This window comes from Oryza glaberrima, chromosome 4 (genome assembly GCF_000147395.1).
Source record: "Oryza glaberrima chromosome 4, OglaRS2, whole genome shotgun sequence".
Lineage (NCBI taxonomy): Eukaryota > Viridiplantae > Streptophyta > Magnoliopsida > Poales > Poaceae > Oryza > Oryza glaberrima.
In genome coordinates this window covers 29,552,871-29,573,940 of record NC_068329.1, presented here as the reverse complement: position 1 = coordinate 29,573,940, position 21,070 = coordinate 29,552,871, and the positions used below count along the sequence as shown (strand labels likewise).

General features: G+C 46.7%; 5 protein-coding genes across 5 annotated transcripts; 2 read left to right on the top strand and 3 right to left on the bottom strand.

Annotated features, from left to right (window-relative positions):
• Positions 1-2,833: 2,833 nt before the first annotated feature.
• On the top strand, positions 2,834-4,028 carry LOC127771711 (ethylene-responsive transcription factor ERF003-like). The gene is made up of 2 exons (XM_052297639.1): positions 2,834-3,183; positions 3,350-4,028. Exons 1-2 carry the CDS (start codon positions 3,113-3,115, stop codon positions 3,696-3,698), a joined length of 420 nt encoding a protein of 139 aa, XP_052153599.1. The 5' UTR covers positions 2,834-3,112; the 3' UTR covers positions 3,699-4,028.
• A 673-nt stretch (positions 4,029-4,701) lies between these two features.
• Positions 4,702-11,794, bottom strand: LOC127771168 (uncharacterized). The gene is made up of 11 exons (XM_052297006.1): positions 11,456-11,794; positions 10,326-10,416; positions 9,130-9,487; positions 8,842-9,015; positions 8,178-8,382; positions 8,001-8,068; positions 7,426-7,507; positions 7,237-7,273; positions 6,869-6,960; positions 5,488-5,563; positions 4,702-5,383 (listed from the first exon to the last, which is right to left on the bottom strand). The coding sequence occupies exons 1-11, from the start codon at positions 11,745-11,747 to the stop codon at positions 5,125-5,127; spliced, it is 1,734 nt and encodes a 577-aa protein (XP_052152966.1). The 5' UTR covers positions 11,748-11,794; the 3' UTR covers positions 4,702-5,124.
• A 796-nt stretch (positions 11,795-12,590) lies between these two features.
• Positions 12,591-14,025, bottom strand: LOC127770959 (rust resistance kinase Lr10-like). Its single transcript, XM_052296718.1, has 3 exons — positions 14,001-14,025; positions 13,831-13,900; positions 12,591-13,755 (listed from the first exon to the last, which is right to left on the bottom strand). Exons 1-3 carry the CDS (start codon positions 14,023-14,025, stop codon positions 12,675-12,677), a joined length of 1,176 nt encoding a protein of 391 aa, XP_052152678.1. The 3' UTR covers positions 12,591-12,674.
• A 1,909-nt stretch (positions 14,026-15,934) lies between these two features.
• On the top strand, positions 15,935-17,712 carry LOC127771891 (rust resistance kinase Lr10-like). Its single transcript, XM_052297837.1, has 2 exons — positions 15,935-16,022; positions 16,112-17,712. Exons 1-2 carry the CDS (start codon positions 15,986-15,988, stop codon positions 17,368-17,370), a joined length of 1,296 nt encoding a protein of 431 aa, XP_052153797.1. The 5' UTR covers positions 15,935-15,985; the 3' UTR covers positions 17,371-17,712.
• A 452-nt stretch (positions 17,713-18,164) lies between these two features.
• LOC127769591 (rust resistance kinase Lr10-like) lies at positions 18,165-20,795 on the bottom strand. Its single transcript, XM_052295182.1, has 3 exons — positions 20,472-20,795; positions 19,674-19,745; positions 18,165-19,576 (listed from the first exon to the last, which is right to left on the bottom strand). The coding sequence occupies exons 2-3, from the start codon at positions 19,693-19,695 to the stop codon at positions 18,306-18,308; spliced, it is 1,293 nt and encodes a 430-aa protein (XP_052151142.1). The 5' UTR covers positions 19,696-19,745; positions 20,472-20,795; the 3' UTR covers positions 18,165-18,305.
• Between the last annotated feature and the right edge of the window lie 275 nt (positions 20,796-21,070).

Here is a 21,070-nt window from a genome sequence, read left to right as displayed (position 1 = left end):
GGTACCAGACCCACTGGTGCTAAGCCTGATACATGTGGGTATCATACTTGATACTCATGGGTGCTAACCAAGAATAATGTGTCATACGACATACCTGCACACAACACTGACAAGCAGCAAAACGGGTTGGCAAGGAGCATGATGGCTATACCACCACATTGATAGCCAATCAAAGCTCCAGATATGGTCATTTCGAAGAAGGAAGGGGTGAGGCCCTTGTCTACCATCATCGTGGGGGAGAACACCACATCCCGTCCCTATGGGCTCCGAGAACTTGATCGCCACCCATGGCCATCAGGAATCCCAACTTCCACCACCACCATCTCCACATCCATACGACGGTGGGGTTGATAGTACCTCCACCTCCAGATCCTCGACCAAATCCATGAAACCACACCCCCTCTCTCGCCGTGTCCGTACCTAGGTACCAGGTACCTCACCGATGGGAAGCGCGGGGCTACGTCAGGAACATGGAGCCACAACAGGAAGTAGAGAGTAGGAAGATGAGCTAGGGCCAGCGAAGGGCAGAAGGAGGAGTGGCGAGCCATTTTTGGCTGGCATATGGGCTAGGAATAGGAGGAGGATGGCGAAGACACGAGGAGGAGGAGGAGGGCATTGGATATGTGGCGTTGGCAGAGAGTGCATTGGGCGTGGGTCTTTAAGTATGTCGTCCCCTGAAGGGAACTGTCCTACAATATTTCATAAGAAATAAAATCACATGCCCTTTAGAGCTTGAAATTCATTTCCATATATGATAGTTTTCTATAAAAGGAATTCACTAACTTGTAGGCATCATCTTTCTTCATCAACCACAGCAACTACTCCTATTTATTAGATAAACATAAAGATCCGTGCATTGATAACATTTTCATCTTCTCTCGTAACATGGTGATTGCATCCGCGACGATACTCGATTTGTTTCAAGCTAGTATGGTGAGGCTGCAAGGAGGATTAGTGATATTTCCTTGGTTTTGAGGGATATCATGAGAAAAGAGGTTATGGTGGAGATAGGGAGGAGGTGGGGATTCAACGTTAGGGAATTCTTAGTGGTTAGATAAATTTGGCAACAATATAGTTGTTGGAGAGGTGGAAGACGGTTATGTGTCGGAGGTTCGATGAGAAAGTAGAAGATGACGGTGATGGATCTAGAAGCCGCAACCACCTGAGAGGAGGAAAATGCACAAGGATGTTTGCTAAGAAAGTAGAAATGTAGAAGGTCATTGCAAATATAACAGTGATGTGTTGGCAAAGGAATGCGATGGTTCCCGAGGAAAGCCGATTGTGGCAATATGTTCATGATAGGCACTTAAGAGGGGGGAAATGAAAGTTAGGAGGTTTTCCAAGGGAAATGGAAGATGGTGGTGGTGGATTTGGCAATGGTAGGCATTGGCTAAGGGGTAAGACGATAGTGCTCAAGGTGTGTGACAGAAGGGAAGTATGCCCACAGTGGTGGATCTAGATATTGTGGCCACTTGAGTGGTGAAAATGGTAAAGGGGGGGTGCTTGCCACATAAGTGGAAGATTGTGGTGGTGGATCTCAAATGATAGGCATTGGAGAAAGGGATGACAATGGTGCATGAGGTTTGCTAGGGAGGGGAAAGCCTGTGGTGGCTGTTGGGAAGGGAGAAGACAACAACATGAGAGAGGTTTGCCAATAAAGAGAAAGTCGACAGTGGCAAATCAAGTGGCGGTAGCCAATTGAATGAGGAACGCAATGGACGATCGCAGGAGGGGAGCAGGTAGGGAAGCACGGTAGTCAGTGGGTCTTTACTCTTGAGAAGGTGTCGGCAAAATTAGGCCATGAATGTTGGTAGTGGTACATAGATTATGTATGAGAGGGCGGACAAGGGACAGAGGGGGAGCGGAGTCCTTAAGTTTTATAAAGGGATGGAAGTACTAGGACCATATTGGATTAAGGGAGTAGCTATATAACATTTTCGACAATTATTTGGGTGAAACCTTTTCAAATATAACTATAATATAATTGAAGTGTAATTATAGATAACTAACATATAACTACTAGGTAAAAACACGTGTGTGGCCTAGGCTAGAAGGACCGGTGTTCACGAAGCATGTCACAGGCTTGACTCCTTGATCCCACATGTGCTAGCGAATGTTTTTTATTCTTTACCCGCATAAATCTCGAGGTAATCCGACGGTCAGAAATTCAAATGTTTTAGAGGGAAAAACTAGCCGATGTTTTTTTAGTAATTTTGTTGGATCAAATGGTTAAAAAAATATAGGGTACAATGCTTAGATTATAAAAACACATATGCACTATACATCATGATTTATGTAAAAAAAAAAGAGCCACTTTACATGCACTTCATTAAAACAGGAGGTATGTAGCACCACCGAGATCCTATTTAGGAGAGTTTCTAGTGGCTGCAATTTTGTGGTTCTTACTTGGTTTCTAAGAATCTATAGCTATAGAATGTAGAAAATATACTGAAAATCCGAAGCCGGGAAAAATTAGCTACTAATCAGCTATATTTTAGCATTTGAACTTTCTAAACAGATCCCAAATCAAATTTCAGGTCGTTACCCCGTTCGACAGTGAAACAAAACGGTCAATCCCATCGCCCTTGCGAAGCTACGCTGCCTACGCACACAGGTTAAACTGCTGCAGACGCAACGTGGCCTCCATTCCCCGCCGACACGTTCCTCTGCACCCACCCACGCGGACCGTTCGGCCTCGTCGAACAGCAGCACGTACTACCCGATTTCTCAAGCGCGCACGCACCAAAATCTATCTATAGATTGCGTGCGCGCGCGCGTGGGGGCAACCCCAATTATCCCCCGGTGTCCGGTGAGGCGGTGAGTGCTACCTCCTTAATACTCTCCTATCTGCAAGAACCAAGTAATCCTCCTCGATGATGTTTGACTGTTTGTACGTGAGATGAGTCTCACGTGGCCATGGTGTTGGTGCGTATATCATCCCGAGAAGTATAGCGGCAGCATCCATCCCCTCCAGCCGTCCAAAACCTTGCTATCTCTTGCAGCCCTCCCGTCCTCTGGCACAGTATATAAAGCGTACCTGCAGGTGCAGCACCTGATACCTGCAAAGTGATCGATCGATCGAGGCCGGCATTGTGCGTGCGTGTGCCGAAGGATGACGAAGTACAAAGGCGTCAGGCAGAGGCACTGGGGCTCCTGGGTCGCCGAGATCCGCCACCCTCTCCTGTACGATCATCATTCAATCTCCCTTTTTCTGCCATGAACTAACATGCATCATACGGAGATGTACGTGTACTACGCTGACGATGTGTGTTCTGACTGGTACATATGCATGTACGGTGTGTTTGTACGACGTTTGTGTGTGTGTGTGTGTGTGTGTGTGTGTGTGCAGGAAGACGAGGATATGGCTGGGGACGTACGGGACGGCGGAGGACGCGGCGAGGGCGTACGACGAGGCGGCGAGGCTGATGAGCGGCCCAGCGGCGCGCACCAACTTCCCTCTCAGCAGCAGCGGCGGCAACGCCCGCAGCTGCCTCTCCCCGACCCTGCGCGCGCGGCTGGAGAAATGCTGCGGCGCGGGGTCATCAGCGCAGGTGCAACAGGGCGCCGTCGCTGGCCAGGACAACGACGATGCTGCTGCTGCGGCGGCGGCGATGGGCGTCGACGACGGCGACGAGTACGTCGAGGAGATGATCCAGGAGCTCACGTTCTACGGCTCCATAGAGATCGTCCAGCCCTGATCTGCTTAATTAGCAAAAGCCTAGCCGGCCAACAACCGCAGTGTAACTTAAAACTTAAATTACTAGAGTATAGACGTATAGTATATAAAAAACCTTGTGCTAGCTACTTCTGTGCCGTCTCGTTAGGCACATTGCGTTGGCAATTAGTAGGTGTCAATGGAACAAGGTAATGGACGAGCATTGCAGAGTGTGCATGCAGCTAGCCAGGACATCTCCCTGGGATCGCGATGTGTTTGCAAACAGGGGAAGGGGACCAAGAATCTTTCAGGATAAGGCCTCCTGATTTGGTTCATGATGTGAAGTTGGGTCGGGCTCTCGTCTTCTAGCTTCTTTGGATAGTACTACTAGTAGCACTCCTGTCTTCCTTCAGTCACCAGGCTACAATTTCTGGTACGGCGCCCAGAGAGATGGATGATGAGATGTGACGACGCGACGCAATGGGATGGATCCGATGCATGCATATCTTTTGTGCTAGAGCCCCGGTACGTCGACGAGCCGTCGTTTCCACTGTCTGCTCCATTTCGAGATGTCAATGGGGGATTGCAAAATGCCATGAACGGAGTTAAAGAGGGAATGGCTAGGCACAAAACGTAGCGGAGCTTTTGAGCCATACAAGTGGCCATGTACAGAACAAGATAGCAAACGAACGCGACGGGTGAGGCCTCTCTCCTATCAACATGGCTCGCGTCAGCGGTTAGACACATCTAAGGAGATGATTTAGTATGGGCAAACAGTGCCCGTGATGGTGGTGGTCGTGCCCCAGGTTCACGTTTTCAATGATAACCGACAGTAGATTTCAAGTTAATTTTCAAATGGTTTTCAAGAATTCAGATTCGAAACAGTAAATGTGACACACAGATTTTTATCAAAATTCAGCAAAAACTGTCATGCTGCCTAAGGTTGGGATCCGGCGCTCGCTCGAAAAGGTGAACCATGGTCGTGCTGCATGACCTTGAACCAACAAACATTAACGTTACAAAATGCAAACCGTAGCCGCAGTTCATTTACCACACAATGAATAGAATATCCGTAGTACGAAATACTGGTTACATGTCGAGAATCCTCAGCGTCCAGCGCTGCATGATACTGAAGTAGTACATCTCTAGTCACCTAGATGGCTAGCCATTTACTGCTACAACAATACTACAAACAAACCATTTGTTCTTCCATCTGCACAAACTACTCATAAGTTTTACACTGAGAAGAAAAAAGGAGGCATCTACCAGTCCTAGTAATCACATCCAAATCGTGAAACGTAGTCAGTATGACGCCTACAATAATACAACATGGATACAAAGAGTGGGTGCACGATAAAATCCACCGATCAATGCTAACTCTAGTTAACCTAGGTATCATTATCATACCACCCATTTGGGCCGTTAATATTAGTGGTATACAAACAATTGTGGGTGCAGTAGATGCTCTTCTACTTTGCTCTTCCTCTCGTGCCTCGGACCACCCTTTTCCGTCCTCGCCGAACGTAGGCTGGTTTTGGGTCTACCTGCGCAGGTTCTTCTGTATTCAATCGTGTGCCATTCTCCACAGAATCACCATCTGCGGCATCAGCTTTAGGATCATTAACCTCGTTACTGGTGGGAGGCACACCGGTGCTCGAGTTGGTGCAACTGGGATTATCATTGCCCGAAGATTCTACCCCCGAGTTGGCATTTGATTGATCCCGAAGGCTGCAGTAGAGGAAACAGCCGAATGCCAAACATGTCAGTCCAAAACAACAACAAAAAAAAACTTCTGCACTTGAAATATAAGTGGCTTGTGCACATTATGTTACCCATTGGCAGAAGTTTTTTTGGTCGACCCATTTAAGCTCGCATGGATGTGGGGATCTGTATCCTTTGTTCTCAACTCTGAAGAAAGTTTGAAAATAAACCACGATAAGCATGCATAGTAGGTACTACATTCAACTTAGAGAGAAAAACATCTAAACTAAGATCAAGTCAGAAACAGAGGAATCATATGCACAATTTCTGCTTTAGCTTAAGTGATAGAATCAGATAAGACATTTCAAGCCTTCAACTAACAAAAACAAGAAGAGATGTTACAAAATTCATTCATATTTACAGTAGTTCTGAGTGTTTGGTGTTATATGACCTGAAGGATTATACCCTTGGGTCAATGCTCAATAGTTTGTACTGTCATCCAAAGCTTCAGAAAAAGCATAGCTGTGCTCTTGTAAGTCATTTGGGCCGGTTGCTGGACCTATTCAGGCAATTTTGTTTTTCTAACCTATGCCACAGTTTAACTCAGATGGAAATCTTGAAGAACAAAACCATTTGTGCAATCGAAATTGACGAAGTACTAACCACAAATAGCACTTTTTTCTGCTTTTCTTTTATGCAAATCAACCATAATTGCAGACAAGCCTGTTTGATTAGGTAGGATTTCTCTCTAATTAGGCAAAATCCAGTCCTTCCCAAACCGTTGTTTACTAGTTAGCTACAATATTTGTCTTCCTTATTCCTTAAAAAGGAAGCTGTTAGCTTCCGACCTTAGGTAGGAGCAGTAGTCATATGTCGCCTACTTGATAGATTGACCAAAATTTAATTGCATCTCGTCGGGCCAGCGTATGCCGGACGAATTTTATTAAGCTTGGGAAAAGAGTTATAAGCTACATGTTGCAATGAAAGCCAACCAACACGATCCCATGCAACTGGACCACACAGGAACACACTGGCAAATGACAGCTACAGGTTACAAACCAGGACGCTACATCAGCAGCTCCTTGCTGCCGCAAAAGTTAATAAAATCTGAAAGTATACCCACAACATGTGGTTTATAAAATGTAGTGACTGACTAGGAAATACAGTTGCCATTAGTATCCAACACCTTGGAGTTCCAAAACCTAATAAAATCATGGGTTGTGATCATTTTCAGGGCATAAAACAAATTACACAATATCAGCTTGGTCTCTATAAGTTACAAAATTATTGCACTGGAGCAGACGAACATGATTCAAACAACAAAGGAGTAACAAGAGTAAAAGGAACTTCTCCAACTACATCAGATCATGCAACAACAGAGATTTTATTGGAAGTTCAGAGTTAAGAAAAATCAAGCTGATTCAACAAAAAGAATAAAATGCATAGGCACATGAGTGAAATAACACACAAACCATGGCAAAATTAATGTCAGAAAAGGGACACCACACAAACCTGACGCTGAGTTTATATCTGACTCCATGTGAATTTCCGGTTCTGCAACAGGAGCTTTAACATCCCCATCACGGTCAGCATCCTTTGTAACACTGAGACAAGACAGCAAATATCTTCTTTGAGGAACCGGCTATTTGAAGAAACATGTGTTCGATGACAAAATGAACATACAGAAAATATCTCCATAGGACCCAAAAAAAACAAGTTCAATTTCAAAAAAAAAAAAAAAGTTCAGTCTACATAAGGGTTAAGAATGAAACGCAGCACATATTGAGAGCAATTTGTGCTGGTGATGTAATCACAAAGCTTACAACTAGATGTTGCAAGTGCAGCAAATGTAAGTAGTCATTTTCAATGCAAAAGCTGACCTTGTGGAAGACATTTGGTTCCCCTGTGATATCTCCTCTGCACCATAAACAACAACCCATGTAAATTAGTCCAGGATATGCGTAAATTTTGATTTAAGTCATATACAAAAATTATACAAGTCAAATAGCTGACAATATTTTTTATCATCAAAGAACACAAACAAATAGTGAAGGAAAAGGAGAGTCTACCTATATGAACTTTGGATGCAGCATTGCATTCTTTGACAACATTCCCTATGTCATTTGCAGGGTCCACAGGATCAACAAACACCTTAAGATTGATGAAAAATTGCACCGGTAAATAAAGAAATGATACTTGTGATATTTAAAACATACTATAGAGCAATATTTTGAACTCATATTTACAAACAGATAAGAATGTCCAATAAGATAATGCTATACATACTTTTTTTTTTCTTACCAAACTCTTACAAACGCTGACATGGCATGCTGTGAGTATATCTAGTTTTCCTATTACTTCCATCTAGCTAAATCAAACGGTTGAGAACTATGTTTGTGAGTTTCGTAAGAACCTTTTGTACGTATAGCAGCATTCTTTCCAATATATCTAAATTACTTCCATAGATATTTGAAGTTCTACAAAGTTCAGGTGAGTAAATGACCCATCATCGTGAAGGGCAGCCAAACAATTTTATATCACAAACTGGTGAAAGTCAAAGTAATTTTCGCAAAACATACAACAGAAGCAATAAGCAATATCAAACTTAGTCAAATGTATAAATACAAAAACTACCATGACTCACATGATTTTTATCAGTGATAGGTGAGGAGTGCCCATTAGCCGGTTCTGCTCCTGCAACCTTATCAGAACCTAAAATATATGAAATAAATTATTTTTTCAAAGCCAAAAATTTCTAAGAATGAGAAATGATCCATAATATTCATGTCAAGGAAAGTTCAGGTGAGTAAATTAGTCTCACCTTTATTATTTTGCTCAGGTTTGTCAACTTTCTTATCAGTACCCGATGAGAATATAGATGTATCATTCTCAAACAATCTGGAAGTAGAACCATACTGCCTGACTTTAGAAGCATCTGGAGAACTTCCAGATGATCCCAGGCGAGACCTACGAGATTCCTCCAAATTTTCCCAAAAATTGGAAAGATATTCTTCCTTGGTGGTGACCTTCAAAAGGTAAAGCATATAATTACGAAGTGAAAATGCAATTTTAGTTGACATAACCATGTAGGTACTAACTAATAAAAGAAAAGCCTGCGGCATGCGACCCCAAAAATTCATTAACTTTCAGTTAATTTTATTCCGTTCCGAAATTTTATAAATATCTGCAGTATATATGATACATGACCAGTAGCATTTTCTCAATACCTCGTATTCTACAGTAGCTCAAGACTCCAGAATATGAATCAAGACAGCCAATGTAGCAATATTTACAGTATTTCCTAAAAACCTAAAAGGGATACAGTATATCCAAAAAAAAACTTAAGTTCATCAAGCTCCGAACCAAATGACATTATCTGAAACTAAGCATCAATCAACATATAATAATCAAAGACAATCATGCATCCCACATTTACATCAAGGACCTAGAATTAAATTGCCAATGCTTTTTAACCTTTGCATTACCTTTGATGAGGGGAGAGAATATTTGGACTTCCCTTCATAATCATACATATGTAACCCAGCAGAGGGTGGTGTTTTAAACTTCTGGCTACCTAAGAATGGAGATTGCCAAGGAGGCAATGACTGCATGTATGATTTTGCTAAATCAACTGGAGAACCCATGTCAGATTCAAACCCCTGCAAAAATGAAAACTCATAAAGGTAAGTCAACAAAGGAACCAAATATTGCTGTGACAAGCACATAAAGATTGATGGCTATAAAGATGAGAATGAAAACACATTAATACTAACAGAGTTAAGCATATCAGTGTTTAATGTGCAAGGTCCATGGTCTTCAGGCTTTGAACCTAATCCCTGCCTTTTCTCTTCTAACCATTTCTTTGCTTCCATAACTGCTGCGCTTAATAGCTCGGGCGATGCATGGAGAGGAGAACCAGGAGAAAAGCTACCAGATCCAATACTAGAGAACGGAACTGGTTCAGTGCCATTTCTGTGGCGACTCAAGGAACGCCAAGCTCCCGTGAAATCATTTCCAACAACAGTATTCCTGGTTGGAATTTCTTTCGGCGTTCCATACTCAGGTGCTTCAGGAAGTGCAGCATCTGTAACTCGTGACTGTATGAGCTTTACCATTTTATCACATTCATCCCTATAAAAATAAACATGAATAATTGAGAAGGAAAGTAATAGGTTATAAGGATTTTATTTAGAGTAAATTTCAGATAACTACAACTATTTTGCCAAAATTATCAGTTTACTGTAACATGCAATACTCATGCAACCATGTGCACCTTTAGCTAGGCATTTCAGAGAACAGCAACTATAATAAAGGATTTTATCAGAAAGCTGCAACTTTATTTGTCCGACAAGTTTTTGGCCCACCTGTCACACCCATGCAATATTCATGCTGGTAAGTCAGGCCCACATGTCATACACACATAAGGGTGTTGCTGCTTTGTGATAAAGTTGTTTGGTATGATTGCGGTTTTGTGATATAGCAGTTGAAGTTGTAGCAAAGTGATAGTTTTGACAAAATAATTGCAGTTCTGTGAAATTTACTCTGTTTAAGAAAACGTAGAATATGTATGGATCTATTCAACATAAAATTCTCAGTATCTCGGCAGCACACACCACAGGCAGAATTGCATGCTTAGTACTTTGAAGTGCAATTTTCCTCATCCTACTGCTACAGAGTGTCTATCTTATCCAGTTGCAATAATATCATGACTTTGATTCCTTCTCCAACTCAAATTTGAATAGTTTTACCCTTTTAATTCATAGTACCCTATAGAATTCATAGTACAAAAAATCAAAAGAAGAGTAGCTCCAACTTAGGCCATATGCACCTATGCTTGTATTATCAGAACTGTTTTGTAAATGAGAAATAAACTAGATTTCTTTACTGTTAAATTTAATCGTTAGCAGTTGTCCAGGGAAAAAAATATACATCTAAGCACACATGTAAAGAACAATAGCATTACAGTTACCTTGAGAATGTCTCCTTCATAACCATTTCCTCAATGGCAAGCTTTGACTCATTGTATGAAACTATTGCTCCATGATTGTCTTCTGTTTCATCTGCACAGGTATTACAAATGAACGCACTCATAAACCATCCCAAAAATAGTTCATCTGAATGTGGGCAGCACAATGTAGTTGTGTGAGCGAACAGTTTACGAAAGGTAAAATGGCTCAACAGAATTGGAAACACTGTTCCTTCATATGCAAAAGTACAAAACACTGATTAGTCTGCAGTGCATCCCTCTAAAATGGTCTAAGGTCAATTAAAAGTGCTGTCCACCATTACAAAGCTAAAGATCGAGCACCTTCTCAAACCACAATAGAACTAACAGGTCAATAACAAATAGCTCAACTATTCTACATTCTGGAAATATCTAGCATATGTGACAAAAGATGGCTCAATTATTTTCTGAATTCCAATAATATGCACCATGTCATCCTAACTCGATGTTCATGCAAGTAACTGTGGTTCCCAAATGAGGTTGATTCTGAAAACAACCATGCCAGATCTAAATTAAGCCCTCTGCACCTCGTATCATAATTTTCAGGACATTATAAACCTTAGGATGGTGGCAGCTAACCAAATACATGCCTTTAATTTTGTGTTGATGAATCAATGATGGTATCTTCGCAAGCATACCAAATGGAAGTGTGATGCTGCTGAAGCATCGATTGATGAATACAGCAGCCGGAGCACTCCACATTGTAAACTTCAAATTCTAATTCCACAACACTAGGACTGTGTAATTGGAGTCAAAACAAGCTTATCCCCAATTACACCTAATGTGGCAAAACCGCAAAATTCTTACCCAACCACAGTCTACTAAGGGAAAAAACCGTCAGCGCACACTCTCTCTCTGCTACTGACCCCGAATTATCAAAATTCCACTACTTCTACTCTAATTAGAGCAAGCAAGCCGAAACCCTAGCTTTGCAGCGAAGACGTAATTAGCACCCAACAGCGCAAGTAACCGCAGCGGCACAACTCGGGCGGTCAAGTAGACGAAACAGCTCAGTGAAGCAAGCAAGGAGAGAGTGACAAACAGAAATCTGAAATGAGGAACAGCGTGGCTACTCCACGGCGCTCAAGGAGTACCTTCCTCGTCGTCGTCCTCCTCCTCCTCCCCTGAGGCGGCCTCCTCGGGAGAGGAGAACAACACCGAGGAGATCACCCTCCTCGCTCCGGACACGATGCTGGAGAGCCACCCGGGGCTACTCTCCGCCCCCGCCCCCGCCGCGGCCACCGACGCCGACGCCTCGGCCAGCGACAGTGCGCCCTCCTCCGGCGACAGGCGGCGGCGGGTGACCCGCCCGGACGCGGATCCGTCCTCCCCCTCGCCGTCGTCCTCCGGCGATCGCCGGCGGCGAGCCCTGAAGAGGGACGCCATGGGAGGGGGTAGAGGATTTCGAACCAGAAAATCTGAGGCGATTTTTGGGAAGGGGGAATAACTACTGTAACTGCTAAGTCCACCGCTTTATGCGGGAGCGTGCGTGTGCAGCATCCTATGACAAGCGGGACCACCCCCTTGTACTTCGCGTGCACGGGCCCACCTGCAGTGACACATACAATCCAATCGCCGCCTCAGTTTCGATGCGACTTTCCGCTGCTAATCTTTCATCAACAGAAGATGATTTAACTGTATCTGTGCGGTGGGTCCGGATAGGCATTGGGGCCCAGTTGTCTGTGACTCGTATGGGTCACAATTCTGACGTGTTGGGTACACGAGGTTTTTTGGTAATAAGCTCCAGATTCCAGATGTACAACGTGAGGTAGCCGATGAAATGTGGGCCCGTTGATCCAGTGGATAGGCCTGGGCCCGCACGCATTGGGTCAGGGCCGGCGGCGTGTTTGGGTAGGTGGGTGAAGGAATGTCTTCTCTTGGGGGGAGAGTGGCGGCTGGAAAATGTTCCCCTCCCGCCGCCTTACGCCGTCGATTACGCTTTATCCGCCGTCGATGTTAGGTACGCCACCCATCAACGAAGACGCATTCTGTGTGCTGGGCTGGGCTGTTCTTCACATCATTTTAATGTTGGGCCGAATGGCCCAATAATAATCGAGTTACATTACCAGGCCACCAGCTGACCTGATGTTTGATTTTGAGAGTTCAAAAGCAGAGGGATCTCGCAATGGTAAAATGTACGTGCGATTTAAAATTTTTAAATTTTTGAATGAAATTTCCTTAAACTGCAATTTTTCAAGCATATTAAATTCTAACCGAGGCCTATCAGTTTACATACTATTCAAAGTTCCAAGCAGCTCATCCAAATGTACTACACGAAAATGGGTACACATGCACGTTTGTCCCAAGCATATGTCAATGGCAGATGTCATGTCGAGTCGATTGCGCCGAGTCGCCGGAGGCGGAGGCGGAGGTGCTGACGCCGCCGCCGCCGGAGCTGGAGCTGGAGATCGCGTCGATGGTCGCCATGTACGCGAACGGGTTGACGGGCCGCGCGATCTGCTCCTCCCCTTCGAGCATCCTGACGACGCTGCTCATCGACGGCCTCGCCTCCGGCTGGTACTGTATGCACCAGAGCGCCACCTTGCACATCCTCTCCGCCTTCTCGCCGTCCTTGCTCCGGATCCCCGACGCCGCCATGACCTCGCCGAACCGGCCCTGGTCGAACCTCTGCCACGCCCACCTGGGGTACCACTCCTGGCTCTCCGCCGGGCGCTGGGTGTCGAGGCTGCGCCGCCGCCCGAGGATCTCGAACACCAGCATGCCGAAGCTGTACACGTCGCACTTGTGCGTCACCGGCAGCGGCAGCCACAGCTCCGGCGCCGCGTACCCCGGCGTGCCCCGCGCGCCGGTCATCGTCAGGTGGGTGTTGTCGCGGCTGCAGAGCTTGGCGAGCCCGAAGTCGGCCACCTTGGGCGCGTAGTCGCCGGCGAGCAGCACGTTCCCCGGCTTGATGTCGTAGTGGATGATCCGGTGCTGGCACTCCTCGTGCAGGTACCTCACCCCGCGCGCCGTGCCGACGACGATGCCGTGCAGCGTGTCGAACTCGAGGGCGGCCGCCGCGGCGGCGTCGAACAGGACGCGGTCGAGCGAGCCGTTCTCGAGGTACTCGTAGAGCGCCTTGGTGGTGGCGTCGAAGCAGAAGCCGTAGAGGCGGACGAGGTTGATGTGGTAGGTGCGCCCCGCGGTGGCGACCTCCGCCATGAACTGCTCCTCGGCGCGGCGGTCCAGCGTGCGGTGCAGGATCTTGACGGCCACCTGCACGCCGCCGGGGAACCTGCCGCGGTACACCACGCCGAAGCCGCCGGCGCCGAGCCGCTCCGCGTAGTCCCCCGTGAACTCGTGGAGGTTCTCCGGCGTGAACCGCGCCGGCTTCTCCCGGAGGATGTCGTCCAGGAAGCGGTCCACCGACCCCATCTCGACGCGGACGTCCACGCTGCTGTACGTGCCGCTCGCCGGCGGCGACACTGGCCCTGCCTCCTCCTCCCGCCGCCTCGCGCGTTCGGCGTGCTTGGCCTCCACGCATCTCATGATGAACTTCAAGACCAGGATGGCGGCAATGCCACCGATGATAATCCCAGCTACATGTGTGCACAAAATTTCCATTAGAAATTAAACGAAATTAAAACGAGAAAAAAAACCAAGTCAAGCACACGAGACGATCACATGAATGATGCTTACCTAGAGCAAGAGAGGTGTACTTCATTTCTTGGCTTGAAACTTGAAACTTGAATTATCAGTTAAGTTCACGGAACAATTTCGCAGTTCGTTTGACCTGTCCCTGCATCTGTACGGATAAAGGTGATTATCAGGGTCGGTATCGAAAGGGAGTTTACAGAAACTTGGCACATACTCTAAACTACCAAGTAAAAAATGCTTACGCGTACTGCTTAGGATCATTAACATATGCTTATGCCGTTACACGTCGTTCAAACTTTGGAGTACGTGTGTACGCAGAACACGCAGTGCAATATTATTTTACAGAACACCAGCAGGATCAGCAAGTAATAGGAGTTGAAAATTTTATCAGTCAATCCAAAGGAAGCGGCTGAGTCTATCAAGTTTATGACAGCAAGTGCATGTATGATGTCATGTTTGAACGGGAACGTTAATGGAGTGCAGACACTCAAATACTCAACGTGCCATCTTGTACTACAGGTACTGGAAATAAACATGTTTCCTAGAGAAATTGCTAGCATATTAATGGGCTCTTGGCCCCACAAAAGGTTGAGGCTTTGAATGCGGCCCATCAAAATGTCACTATACGAGTTGGTAACTTGGTATGACGGTATCTCTCTGTTCATGTAACAAATCCACTTGTGAGTTGTGACACAAGTTGAAAATTTTCAATTCACAAGGAGGGGGTGAGCATTGATTGACATGGTAAACTTTTTCAGTTGATCAACGCCATTGCCGGTGATGTAAGAAGCAGTAAAACTGTTTATTCTGAGAGGGAAGATGGGGAAAATGGAGGCAACAGTTGTCATCCTGACAAACAAGTCGACATACAAATACACGCTGTTCCATGCATCGCAGCGGACGCTATCATCGTACCAAGCTACGTTCCTCTCTTAATTTCAGTTCCACTGACTTGATCAAATTCTTAAGTTTATCGTCCGAGTGTGAAGGGTGCAGAAACTATTTGTTTTCTCTCCACGTGAACCGTTCGTTGCACACTTGCAAGAAGTATATATATGTAAAAGTTGACAAACGTGATAAATAAATGTCCAAAAAATGACAAGCATGAACATCATATGAGCTAGCTTCAGAGTTCAAGCAAATTAAATGAGCCAAAAAAACGTCACACGGCTACAGCAAGCCAATAATCCCTCCCTCTTTCCACTGAAGCTATCCAGTCCTAACCGATCAACATGGCGGTCAACAGCCCAGGAATTCTTGTTTTAGCAATCAGTAAGTATGATTCATACAAATCATATGTTCATCGATAGTTAGATTATACATGGTGCTCACAGTTGTATCAACGCTTGAAATGTTTTTTGCAGCTTTGGTTAACATCTCGCAGTTGGGGTGATCACGGCTATGAATTAATGTCCGTTGATCTCGGTCACTTTGAGCGTATGTGAACTCACGGAGTACGTTTGTAGTGATATATGCGTGTGTGTCTTTTATATAATAAAAAAGTATTTTTTTCCTCGTACATCTATATGTACACGGTAATACTGTATGGTCTCACTATTTTTTCTTGCATAGAACCGGCTCTGCTCCTACTCCTAAGGTTACAACTTTGTAATTTTTTCTATAAGTGTCTGCGTTTGTACTGTGTTTAAAAAAAATGAAGCCTCATGGTATTTATACGGTTCTTTTAAAAAATCATTAAAATAGTTTACTTGGTGAGAAAGGAAGGGGAACTAGTTTAGTCAACACCAATCAAACAGGATACACAGTATTCCTTCTTCTAATTTTAGTTTATTGAATTTATCAAATCTTTGTGTTCATCGCGTAAGCATGAAGAGTGCAGAAACATTGTTTTCTCTCACACTAGCACAGTTGACACTGGCACACAGAAACAGTCAAATCAGCTAGCTGCAAACAAAATGAACCAATAAAAATATCCTCACAACTCCCAAGGCAGGAAGACACTTCATAAGCCAAGTAGCCAACACTCCTTGCACACTGTAGCTAACCCCTCCTGGTAGTTCATCAGCATGGCCATCGCCAATGGAAGTCTTGCTTTAGCACTCAGTAAGTATGATCGATGTACTCATATGCATCGCCTATTATCTACATCTATGTCGCTTGTAGTAACAAAATTTTGATTTAACATATCGCAGTTGGGGTGATCACGACTGGTATAGTAGCAGTCGTGACCATAGTTGCGATTTACAAGTGCGCCAAGATCGCCATCAAAATGTGGTATAGTAGCAGTCGTGACCATCACACGCCCATCGCCAACGGCGGCGGCAGCAGCAGCAGCCGGGGCGGAATCGGCGGCGCGGACGCGGACGTCGTCGAGATGGGCAGCATGAGCCACTTCATCGAGGGCCTCCAGAACGAGCGGCCCGTGCGGTTCAGCGCGCGGCAGCTGCGCGCCTTCACCAAGAGCTACGCCCACAAGGTCGGCTCCGGCGGGTTCGGCGTGGTGTACCGCGGCGTGTTCCCGAGCGGCGCGCCGGTGGCCGTCAAGGTGCTGAACAGCACGCTCGGGAAGCGCGCCGAGGAGCAGTTCATGGCGGAGGTCGGCACCATCGGGAGGACGTACCACATCAACCTCGTCCGCCTCTACGGCTTCTGCTTCGACGCCGACGTGAAGGCGCTCGTGTACGAGTACATGGAGAAGGGCTCGCTGGACCGCTACCTGTTCGACTCGTCGCCGTCGCCGGCGGCGGAGAGGATCGGGTTCGAGAAGCTCCACGAGATCGCCGTCGGGACGGCGAAGGCGGTGCGGTACCTGCACGAGGAGTGCGCGCAGCGGATCATCCACTACGACATCAAGCCGGAGAACGTGCTCCTCGGCGCCGGGATGGCGCCCAAGGTGTCCGACTTCGGGCTCGCCAAGCTGTGCGACAGGGAGGACACCCACCTGACCATCACCGGCGCGCGCGGCACCCCGGGGTACGCGGCGCCGGAGCTGTGGATGCCGCTCCCCGTGACGCACAAGTGCGACGTGTACAGCTACGGGATGCTGCTGTTCGAGATGCTCGGGAGGCGGCGGAACCTGGAGCTCGGCGCCGGGGCCGGCGCGCACGGGCACGGCAGCCAGGAGTGGTACCCGCGGTGGGTGTGGCACCGGTTCGAGGCCGGCGAGACGGAGGCCGTGCTGGCGCGCGCGACGGCGGCGGCGGCGGGCGGCGGGAGGGAGAGGGAGAAGGCGGAGAGGGTGTGCATGGTGGCGCTGTGGTGCGTGCAGTACAGGCCGGAGGACAGGCCGTCCATGGGCAACGTCGTGCGGATGCTGGAAGGGGAGGACCACATCGCCGCGCCGCGCAACCCGTTCGCCCACCTCGCGCCGTACAGCGCCGCCGGCTCGTCGCCGACCACCACTACCGCCACCACGGAATCGGATGGTTCGTCGGCTCGTACCGGCAGGTAGACGTGTCGGAAACGAATTTCCGTTTTCTGATTCTTCCACGTTTGCACAGCACGGGTGTGAGTTGTCAGCAAGGCTGTTGTGTTCAAAGACGTACACCTACTGATGTGTATAAGTGCATGTGTACAACATTTTAGTGTGTTAGACTGTTATAGTGCCGTATTTGTTCCGCTAATTTTGGTTTTAAACGTTTCGGTGTGACTCAATTCGACTCTGCAGTCTGTACTCTGTAGCGAGGAAGATGGGTTAGACATGTGGGCCCTGACTGTCATTGGGAGGATCAGAGGTAGAGGAGGATCGATTTTGCTATATACTTGTTGACAAATTTTCTCTCTGAAATTTAACATATGTAAATACAGTGTGATCATAGTGTAATTATATTGTACTAACTTACATGTAAATACAGTGTATCTTATGTGTAACTTTCATATATTTTTAAACTGTTAGATCTGTTTTAAGTCTTATGCAAGCGAGGAAGACAAAAATCATAGTGTGCGCACATGAGGGGATTTGGTCCCACAATCTCTATTTTACAAAAATATAGCATGGTAACGAGGGATTTTAAAAGTCACACAACTTACCGTGTACATTGTAATTACATGCAAGTTATAATGTAATTAATCATAATTTACTATACTTACATCTGGTAAATATTTTGGAGAAAATTTATCGATAAATATATAGAGAGGGAAAGAATTATTACCCTGAGGGAGGCAAAGACTTTTTCCTACGAAAATTCACACATTTCTTTTATTCTTTTTTAGAAAGTGATTCAAAATCCGGTACTAGTAAACTCATAAACAGAGGTAAAAAAATAATTACATTATTAACAAATATAATTGCAACAACATTATGACGATAAAATATGTACGAAATCTTTGTCTTACTGGTACCGTTGTACAAAGGGAGAAGGGTCAACATTTTCACTTGGACTTAGACTATTCAACCATGACGTCCGTGGACTTTTTGGTAGGAAGGCTGACCGCCACCTCGCTGCTTCCTGTAGTGGTGCCCCCGCTGCTCAGGTTCGTGCTGCTGCTCGTCAGCGTCGAGCTGCCGCTGCCGCCGCTCATGACGTAGTGGAAGGGGTTCACCGGCGGGACGATGGCCATCTCCCCCTCCAGCATCCGCACCACGCTGCTCATCGTCGGCCGCGCCGACGGCTGGAACTGCACGCACCACAGCGCCACCTTGCACATCATCTCCGCCTTCGCCCTGTCCTCTTCCCCGATGCCGGCGGCGGACACGACGCACTCCATGTCCCCCTGCTCGTACCTGTCCCACACCCACTTGGGGAACCACTCCTGGCTCTCCGCCTGCGCGGCGAGGTCGTAGTTCCGCCGCCGCCCCAGCACCTCGAACAGCACCATCCCGAAGCTGTACACGTCGCACTTCTCCGTCGCCGGTAGCGCCATCCACAGCTCCGGCGCCGCGTACCCGGGCGTGCCGCGCCCGCCCGTCAGCGACATGTGCGTGTTCTCCCGCTCGCCCAGCCTCGCCAGCCCGAAGTCGGCAACCTTCGGGGTGAAGTCGGCGGTGAGGAGGATATTCGCCGGCTTGATGTCGTAGTGCACGATCCGCTGCTGGCACTCCTCGTGGAGGTACCTGATCCCCTTCGCCGTGCCGACGGCGATGTCGTGCAGCGTCCGCCACTCCAGCTTCTTCCCCCTGTCCTCGCCGCCGCCGCCGTAGAGGTACTTCTCCAGCGAGCCGTTCTCCAAGAACTCGTAGACCAGCGCCTTGGTGTCGGCGTCGAAGCAGAAGCCGTAGAGCCTGACGAGGTGGACGTGGTACGTCCTCCCGATGGTGCCGATCTCCGCCATGAACGCCTCCTGGACCTTCTTGTTCATGGACACCTTGAGCACCTTCACGGCGACCTGCAGGCCGTTGGGCAGCTCCCCCCTGTAGACCACGCCGAACCCGCCGGAGCCGAGCTCCGACGAGTAGTTCCCGGTGCACGCCGCCAGCTGCTCGGAGGTGAAGCGCATCGGCTTCTCGCTGAGGATCTCGTTGAGGAACTTCTCCACGGGGCCGATCTCGATCATCACGCTGTCCGCCGCGTCGCGGGCTTCCATCTCGCGGTGCTGTTCGGTCGCCTCGTGGGCGATCCTAGCTAGCATCTTCTTCTTCATCTTCCTCCTGTAGCGGCGGCATCGCTTGATCAGAGCGAGCATCACTACTGCAGCCGCGGTTGCCGAGACTGACGATACTGAAGAAACCAGTGAGGTGAGACGAACAGTTAGATAAGCAAAATCTTGGTCTTTTATTTTGCCATGGTGATAGTACTAATTAATCTTGGTACTTACTTATGGCAACAGCAGTAGACATGCTCACATTCGTTCTCTAATTGAGCTTGTCTTGACTCTGGAGTTTGCGTACTAGTACGTCATTGCATAGATCAGACAAGCATAAAAATCAGAGATATTATTGCACATTTTAATTAGCAGTAATATATCTTGATTGTAAGGTAACATTGATAGTTTGTACTATTCACATTTCACCAGTTCCACCATTAGTTTGATTAATTCAGAATTAATCTGAGCTGAGCACAGTTAGTTTGCTTTCGATTTCCTCATAGAAAAGAAAGGAACAACTAACAACTCTGCTTTGTTTTGGAGCCTTTTTTTTTTTCTTTTGGGTGTGTGTGGGTGGGTGTGGGCGATTATTCTTTGTACGGATTTAGCCGCCCGGCGGCCGGCGTGAAGACAAAAAAAATACGAATTAAATTTACAAATGTGCCAACAGATGGAACTACACCACGTGCTTAAATTTAAGGATTACAGAAAATATATTTAGTTCACCATAATAAACTTCAGAAAGGACTTCATGCATGAACAAAATCATCTCAGAACTCAAAAGAATCACTTGTGGCCTGCATGACAGGAACACATGTCAACTGTGTTTGTTTATGGTGTCTACAAGACTCAGAACGATGTTTTTCAAGAACACGCAAAAGGCTTGGTCTGATTCCACTGAAAAGGAGAAGAACAACCAGTAGAACTTGGTTTGCAGCTGAGGAACACAGAAGAAGATCACAACACAACTGAACTATGAAAACCAAGTGAAGAAGAGATCAACTGGGCACAGAGAAAAAAAAGGCTTACTTGTCTAGTAGAATCTAGATAACTTCCTTGAGCTTGATGTTCTTCATTCTTACTGCATGTCGACGAGCTGTTTTTCGCAGCTAAATCATTGAGCTCATCTCATGGAGGATCCAAAATGATAAGAGGCCCCGTTTTGCCTCTCTGGATGGAGAGGATCAGAGGATGTCTGACTGTCTGCAGCTATGGCCTGAGAATTAGTGGATCAGGAAAAGCACACGTACGCGCGCACCGCGCAGCCGTTCTTGACTAACAATAACAAACGCTGAATCTTTGGCGAAAGTCGGAGCTCTCGCCAATCACCAAATTGCCTACGGATGCTTCAGGCGGCGTCTGCTCGAACGTCGAGACTAAAAAGCTGTGATTGGAACATCCTCTGTGAATCCGTTGAATCTTCAGGTTTACACCATCCGTTCCAAAAAAATACAATCTAGAATTAGAATAAAACATAAACTACTATTATTCTTTTTTTTTCGAACACGCAAAAGGATTACACGTCAATATATTAGCAGGAAAAAAACTACTATTATTCAGATTCGTTATACTATATTATGTCTCATCTTAATGATAGGTTGGGTTTTTATGAGACGGGGAGAGTACCA